At 48.4% G+C, this 8,501-nt stretch overlaps 1 protein-coding gene across 1 annotated transcript; it reads right to left on the bottom strand.

The window, feature by feature from the left end:
* Nucleotides 1-2,303: 2,303 nt before the first annotated feature.
* LOC123049573 (probable protein phosphatase 2C 42) lies at nt 2,304-5,967 on the bottom strand. Its single transcript, XM_044472469.1, has 12 exons — nt 5,667-5,967; nt 5,250-5,376; nt 4,968-5,100; nt 4,818-4,887; nt 4,563-4,668; nt 4,264-4,393; nt 4,039-4,155; nt 3,801-3,936; nt 3,653-3,729; nt 3,518-3,570; nt 2,888-2,942; nt 2,304-2,779 (listed from the first exon to the last, which is right to left on the bottom strand). Exons 2-12 carry the CDS (start codon nt 5,261-5,263, stop codon nt 2,519-2,521), a joined length of 1,152 nt encoding a protein of 383 aa, XP_044328404.1. The 5' UTR covers nt 5,264-5,376; nt 5,667-5,967; the 3' UTR covers nt 2,304-2,518.
* Nucleotides 5,968-8,501: the final 2,534 nt, after the last annotated feature.

The raw sequence follows: 8,501 nt of genomic DNA, 5'->3' as shown, positions 1-8,501 counted from the left end.
TTTCATCCGACACGACTGCCGCCACACAGGCTCGACGCTGACTAGCGAAGAGCTCCAATTCTGGGCCACGCGTGTAGCCGGCGACATCGCCGTGTAGGGAGGACGACCAGGCTGACCCGTAGAACCTCCATGGTTTGGTAATGACTCGTTGAGATTTGAAGGCTCAACAGTATATGCATCCAAGTAGACAAGATGTATGTTTTGGTCTAGTTTTTTTTAGTATACATGTACTTTGCAACCAAGATAGGTAATGTAAATATAACTGTCTTAAGGCTACAAGTTCTAGTTTATTGCCATTAAATTTTTTGCCCCCCCCTCCCCATGCATTTTTGTCAAGCTCCGCCACTGAGGCCAGTGGTTTGGTCCTCGACTCCTCATAGCACCATAATTAGGCGTAGGAGGCGATCGTTAGATCCGACGTCAATGACACAAAGATAAGGTTGAGGGAGGGGAAGAGCATTGGGTAGTGTTAATGTGGTCGAAAATGAGTCGTCGAAACCATACCAGGTGGTGTAACTGGGTTGTTGCATACACTCCATTTACCAGGGATGCATGAGGACGCGGACGCGTCCCGACGTCCGCGGTCATTCGTGTCTCCAAAAATAAACCAATATCTGTTGCTTTTCTAAATGTGCTAATACAAATATGCTCTTTTTTTAGAGGAAATATTTTTTTTAAGGACTGTTGTGGACTTAGTGGACTTGTTCACTTGCATCCCTATGCAACCTTCGAGCAAGAACCACATTTATGCATGTATGTATGCGACTTGTATTTTCTTTTTTCGAAAGAGATATGATTTACATTTCCTGATTTTAGTCGACATGTTACCTTTTTTGAGATGGAGATGTTTTTTTGCTTCAACGGAAAATCCCGTTAAGGACAGAAAATTGATGATAGCTCATCGCCCCATACCCAATACCTTCCATCTTAAACCCCTCTCCCCTCCAAAGTCCAAACCACCCGAACTTCCCTAACAAACTTCCACCCTCGATTCATCTCGGCCAGAAGCTCGTTCTTGGCGGCAATGGCAACGGCCGTGCGGAGTCTGCCGCCGGGCCACGCGTTCGAGCCCAGCGGCCACCAGATCATCACGCAGTACCTCGCACCCAAGGCGCTCCGGGGCGACGCCACCCCGGGGCACGTCGCGGAGGGCGTGGACGTCTTCGCCGCGAGCCCCGCGGCGCTCCCCTTCCACCCCAGCACCAGGCGGCGGCACGGGGAGGCGTGGGGCTACTTCTACGGCGCCCAGGCCAGCGGCGACGCGCTGCCTGCGCCGGGCGGGTGCTGGGCGCGCTACGGCCGCGAGAAGGGGTACGTGCACGGCGCCGGCGCGGCCGCGGAGGCGGTCGCGTTCCGAAGCAGGTTCGCGTTCCACGTGCCGCGGCTGGGCGGCGACGGCGGGGCGGCGTGGGCGCCGACGCCGTGGCTGATGAAGGAGTACCGGCTCAACAAGGGCGCGGCCGCCTTCCGCGCCGCGCAGCCCGGCCCGAAGGCGGACATGGACTGCGTGGTCCGCAAGATCTTCACGAAGCCGGTGGTGGCGCCCCCTCCGCCGCCGGCTTGCAGCTCCGACGAGGAGGACTCCAGCGGCCTCGGCGTGGACGAGGAGGACGACGGCTACTACAGCGAAGAGGACCGGAGGCGCGTCGGCTGCTCCATCGAGGGCCCGCCGCGGAAGCGCGCTCGACCTAGCTGATGCCGACCGCGCGCGCACGGGTGTGGGGATCGTGGTCCATCCGGACGACTGGCTCGTGTCTCGCCGCGTTCCATCGGTCATGAGAACAATCCAGGATCGCTGCTGTGTGTATCGTCCTGAAAGCTTTTGATTTAGCGTACATGGATTTCGATAGTGCAGTCATCACCAAACCGCAGTTCAGAGAAACTGGTAGAGCTGAGAATCTGAATCTGCACGTATCTTGCGCTGGTTCTGCAGCATTTTGATTTGCTTGCTCTTGTATGAAATAGTTCAGGAAACATGCTTCAGGGTTGCAGTTCTCTTGTATGTTGAAGTAGCAGTTTGTTTGTAAGAGTTGTTCACTAGCCAATTCTCATCGTCGATGCAGAGTAAAAGCCCCTCTGTCCCCAATCAACTCTCTGCTTAGTAATCCTTCCTAGTGCAGTTGCAGAAATGTGATGCTGGTCACAGAGGGAACTGTCTTCTGTGACCACCTCATCATTTTCCTGCAACATCAGCTGCTAATTGCATCCACTGCAACAATCTTTTGGTTGCGATTTCTTTTCCAGAATCTTCTTGTCGGAATAACTAATCAGTGAGCATATGCATATCCAAGTTCTGAATGCAGTTGACAGTTCAAAAGAATTATGGCGTGATCCTCAAAGTCAAAAAGAGAACAAAAAATGTAAAGAAAATTACGCGTGCATCCAAGCGTCACTTCACAAGCCAAGCCTCCGTCTCGCCTCCGTCCCCGGCACGACAAACTTCTAACTCATGTAGTATCATCCTAGCGAAATCAGTCAAAGGAGATCACTAACTCTGTGACTGCGTGGCTCATCGGGTTCAGAAGCTTCTGCGGGGCTTTGCTTTCACGCTTGCAGTAGGCGGCGTAGCCTTGTTGAGGTTGTCCATCACCCCCTGTTCCATGGAGGCCTTGCTCTTGCGCTTGCCGTGCGGCCCGTCGTCGGCTCGGGACGGGTCGGGTGCCGCTGGCGCCTTGTGCTTGAACCGGACCAGCAGGATGGTCATGTTGTCGACCGACGGTTGCGGTGGCTCTACGCACATGTCGAGGATGGCCTCGCAGTTCTTCCCAAGGTCCATCCCCTGTGTGTGCATGTGTGTGTTGGTCACAGCAATATATATGTCAAGCTAAAGGGGAATTTGATTAGCTAAAAAGGCAGAAATGCTGGTGAAACAAGAAGAAATGCTCACAGATTTCATGTTGTTTCGTATAATTTCAACCAGGCCCTGGTTTAGCACGACGTCCCTGCAAAAAACGAGAGGTGTGTGAATTTAGACAGAGCAAAGAGCTGGGAGATAGATAAGTTATGTCAGTGGGTATGTCCGGGAAGGCAGAGCACAAATTCCTATCTACACTTTACCATGTTTCCTTCACTGCCAACGACATGCAGGGTGAAAATAGTACTAATATCCAAGTTCTTCAGAGTGGGTTTTTACAATGGTAAGTCAAGCATATTTCTTTATCCTTTTCCAACCAACTGCCCAGGTCAAATTCGTATTCATGCAATCAAGTTATAGTTTTTCTGGAACAATTATGAGGTACTAGCACAACAAGGGGTCGGCAGAGACTCCGGTATTCTATACCTATCCAAATCATACAAGAACGATATGTACATGGTGATGATGTAGCTTAGCTCAAAACAAAGAAAAATTAACTGAACTGAAATCTACAAAGAATGAATGTCGAAACAATAGAGAGAAACACAACCGTCGAAATTAACTGTCATTTCGAGTGCATTTACTATGCATGAAGCTATTTATATACATTAGAACAAAGAATGATCGAGCAAAGCTTCTGATATAATTTAGCTGACAACTTACCAGACTCCATCACATGCCATAACAAGGAACTCAGTTTCATCAGTTATGTTTTCCTAACAGCAAAAGGGTCATTTTCCATTAGACCGTATCCAGCAGGACAAACATACAGATTTTTATGACAATTCAGTAACTCACTACGCGAATCTCAGGAGAACAAGTCAGTGCTTGTAGTGCAGGAGTCAGCCGACTATTGCTTTTGTACCTCATATCACCTGAAATGCAAGCAAAATGCCAATTACAATGTGATAAACTCAAAAAACGAACATACAAGATATAACTTTACCGATCGATCTGGAGACCGCGATTCCACCATCGATGCGACCGGCTCCTCCAGTAACTACAACAGAGCGTCCTGCGTTCTCTATTCTCCGTCTTTCAGCCGGCACACTTGGTTTGTGATCGGTGGTCAAAACAGTTGCCTTAGAACACAACCAAAATAAAACCAGGCACCATTAGAGGTCACAGTTATAACAAAATACTGCGCGAATCGGGTACCAGCCAGACACTGACAAGAGAAGTACCTGACCATTCCTTGAGAGCACGCAGCGGCAATCACCAGCATTCCCAACAATGATCTGGTTTCCTCTGATGACAGCCACACAAGCGGTACTTCCTACATCTGCTGCCCCCGGGCGTCTCTGCAGACAAATAACTCAAGCCGAAGTAAACAATAGGTGTTTTCTTAACATCATATCTCTACATACAAATAACTGGAGGGGGTGTGTAAAAAATAAAATGAGACGCACCTTCATATTTACACAAGCACAACCGAGCAACATATCCTTGACAGTCGAATTCATATTGGCATTATTATTAGCAGGGCTATACTCAGATAATTCCCTCCGTCCCTCCTCTGTCATCATCATCTGATCCATTCTGCAACAGTCGAGTAGCAACAGCGATTACAAATGTGACACACGTACGCATGTGTGAAAGGCACCACAATGAACAAAACAATATCGTAGCATCGGCAGAAAACTCCGGGAGAAACTGCGTAACCTCAAAGAACACATAGGATGCATGAATTGCTTAGCTACTAAATAACCTGAAGAACGCGCTCTCCACCGCAATACGAAGACTGTCATTGAAGTGTGGATGCTTCTGGACCTCAAGATGGAAGTGTTTCGCACAGAACATCGATACAGCAGGTCCTGTATCAAGAAACATTTCAGATGGTAGTAAATGGCACTTATTGCAAAAAGTAAAGGATTTATGTGAATTCCAGGAGCTAAATTGGTATCATGCATATATCTGAATTCTGCTTTTCGCAAGAGGATGGAACTGAATAGTGAACACCAACCTCCATGGCCATCATAAACACCAAAGAACGATGTGGCGGTGGAAACATCAAGATCTCCAACAGCTGCATGCTGGGGAAAAAGAAGATCAGAAAGTTAGGCTTCGGCATTTCACCAAAGTTAAACCATATAATATTAGGATGGTGACTCACAGCATCTTCCATGTTGGCACGGTAACCTTGCATGGACGACACGGCGTACTCGAGCCTGTCATTCTCCCCCCTCTCCGTGGTCTTGGACAGCACCGGCTCCCTGCTGATTGTGCTCATGCCGGAGTTTGCCTGCCTGAAAGATCACAGCAGCATGGATGAAAAATCTTGTAGGAGTAAGAAAGAACTCAAGAGCAAACCGATGGTGAGTGAGATGCATGCAGATGCAGATGGCATAAATACCAGAAGAAAAAGCAATGAATAAAAATCCAAACGAGACATCACCATGCGTTCTTCATGGCTTTGTGGTGGCCGCCTCGTCCTTCTTCCTTCTCCGTCTGCGACGCATGCACGATGGAGCAGCAGCCGGAGCCAGAGAGGGTCCGGGAGGCCAGGTCGGTTGCGCCTGTACCTGGCACCAAATGCATCCGTCACGTCTGCAATGGCGGCCGGAGGAGACTTGGGAAAACATTTCAGGCAATGCTCAAATTGGGACCGGGCGGAGGCAGGATTCGGACACGGGAGGGGCCAACAAAGAGACGGCGACGGGCGATCACGGATGAAATGGGATGTATCAAGTGCCAATGTTTGGCAATGGCATTGCAGGTCGTCAGAATGTAAGATCTCTAACCTTTTCCCCGTGTGCGAGTAACTAGGGCACTGGCATTGCCGCATTGCGCAAATGGCGGCGCGCATTCATACCTTGGCGGATGATCCGGCGGTGCGGTCGAGCGGCGGCCGGCGGGAGGCAAGGCGGCGATCAGAGGCGGCCGGCGATCAGAGGAGCCGGCCGGGTGCCCTGGTGGAGACGAGTGGCGGAGGAGCAGACACAAAACGATCTACGACCCCGGATTGCGTGGCACTTGCGATCGACTCTTTTGTTGGACCCACATGGGCCTCTCTCTACCTGTACCCCCCACGAGGGAGGGCTTCACTGCTCTGGCGTGTACGCCTGAAACGGATTTATTGCAGGCTGAATTGGGCAACTCGCCGTCTCACTTACATCTCCACCAGATACCGCTCTTCTTTCTTCGTGCATCGCTGTTCTTTCTTCCCCACGAAGAAAGAAAAAGGTGATCTCGTCCAGGGGCGTTTTCTTCCACTGCCGTCCCTCGCGGCTCTCCACCGCCGATGATCGAGGTCGTCTGTGTGTATGTAGATTTTAGTCTCTAGTAGTTTAGGATTTTGGGTTGTTTATCGCCTTGGCCTCGGCGGCGACAATGTCAGCGCTGAATAAAGAAGCTTTAGACCCTTCCCCAACAAGGCATTGGGAATGGATTTAAAAATCAGTCTATTCAAGTAAGAATGGCGTGGATGACAACATCATCTTGGTGGAGTTGTGTTCTCTTCCTTGGGAGGTAGTCTGGAAGCAGATGCGGATTGTGGTATGTATCAGCGGCATCTGAAAGATGATGGATCGTGTATTGGGTTCGTGATTCGTGGCTAGCAAACATGATTTCCTCCTCCAACGTTTTAGTTGTACGGGATGCCAGATCTAGATCGATGGCATGTCTGGGGTGTTGCCTTGGTCTGATATGTTCAACCGCAATGGCTTCACCTTTAGTGAGCCACCTTAGAGGTCAGCAAAGCTGCATATCAGCGATGGAACCGCGTCAAGCTCGGGTGAAGAGGTGATTCGTCATTTTTCTTCTCTTGGTGGTTGTTGTGATGGTGCCGGAGACAGGTGACACATGTCGGTGTCAAGTTCAAGGGATTCATCTGTCTTGATTGTAATTGTAAAGACTAGCGTTTTTGCTGTCTTTTCAGTTTTACAAAACGGTGTCTATGTGACTTGTACAATGATTTTTATAATTTAAATGCAACCCGTATTATCATAAAAAGTAAGAACGCATCTATTCTTCAAGGGAGGGATACTCTAGCTCATCGACTCATCCGCACAATAGATAATGGACAGACTACTGAAAGGCTTCACGGGGATTATAACATGTGCCCCCTACTTGTCTCCGTGATAATCCTCCATTGTTTGTAAGTGAACTCGTTTGCAAAAAATCAGCAAATTGGGATGTTTATCGCCTTGGCCTTGGCGGCGGCAATGGCAGCGCTGAATAAAGAAGCTTTAGACCCTTCCCCGACAAGGCATTGGGAATGGATTTGGAAATCAGTCTATTCAAGTAAGAATGGCGTGGATGACAACATCATCTTGGTGGACTTGTGTTCTGGAGGTAGTCTGGAAGCGGATGCGGATTGTGGTATGTATCAGCGGCATCTGAAAGATGGTGGATCGTGTATTGGGTTCGTGGTTCGTGGCTAGCAAACATGATTTCCTCCTACGACGTCTTAGTTGTACGGGATGCCAGATCTAGATCGATGGCATGTCTGGGGTGTTGCCTTGGTCTGATATGTTCAACCGCAATGGCTTCACCTTTGGTGTGCCACCTTAGAGGTCAGCAAAGCTGCATATCAGCGATGGAACCGCGTCAAGCTCGGGTGAGGAGGTGATTCGTCATTTTTCTTCTCTTGGTGGTTGTTGTGATGGTGCCGGAGACAGGTGACACACATCGGTGTCAAGCTCAAGGGATTCATCTATCTTGATTGTAATTGTAAAGACTAGCGTTTTGTTATCTTTTCAGTTTTATCAAAACGGTGTCTATGTGACTTGTATAATGATCTTTATAATTTAAATGCGACCCGCATTATCATAAAAAGAAAGAACGCATCTATTCTTCAAGGAAGGGATACTCTAGCTCATCGACTCATCCGCACAATAGATAATGGACAGACTACTGAAAGGCTTCCCGAGGATTATAACATGTGCCCCCTGCTTATCTCTGTGATAATCCTTCATTGTTTGTAAGTGAACTCGTTTGCAAAAAATCAGCAAATTGGGATTGAGAAAAGGTGCAACAAAGTCTTATTGGTATTGATGCTAAGTTAATCCTTTTAATCCCATAATGTACCAGATGCGTGACTTTTGGTCTTGGAATTACTATAAGAGCATCTTTAGCGGACCCCGTATAACGCTGACCCATAAAATGCGTTCACAGTTCGTGAAAAAACGGCTTTGCGGGCCGGCGCGGGCGGCGGCCGAGCAAACCCCAAAAAAAGATATGCAGAGCAGACCTCGTAAAGCGGACCTGTAAAAAAATATTCTGCATATCTTTTTTACGGGTCCGCTTTGCGAGGTCTGCTCGGCCGCCGCCCGCGCGGCCTGTAAATCAATAATTTGCATTTCAATTTCGGGCAGGAAAACACGTTTCTTTGCTTCTTTATTTTCTTTAAGGGCATTGGATACATAATAATTCACCAAATTTTTCCTAGAATAGCAAGATCAAAGAAAACAAGAACCACAATTAGGCATTTTAGAAGATATCCAACTTACATAACTGCTCCCACTAGTTGGACCATCATCTTCTCCATGCCTTCATTGTTGATCTGCGGATTCTTGATCTTGCATTCTTCATGCTTCTTCTTTGATTCTAAAAAAGTAGACATTGCTCCCCCTCAAGTTTCTTCTCTAATTGCACATGCAGTTGCATCATTAGCTTCCACTCTACCAACGAGTGCACGAACAACTGT

This window comes from Triticum aestivum, chromosome 2D (genome assembly GCF_018294505.1).
Source record: "Triticum aestivum cultivar Chinese Spring chromosome 2D, IWGSC CS RefSeq v2.1, whole genome shotgun sequence".
NCBI classification, from domain to species: Eukaryota; Viridiplantae; Streptophyta; class Magnoliopsida; order Poales; family Poaceae; genus Triticum; species Triticum aestivum.
Note: the sequence above shows the minus strand (reverse complement) of the source record. Positions and strands in the feature narration are given on the sequence as shown.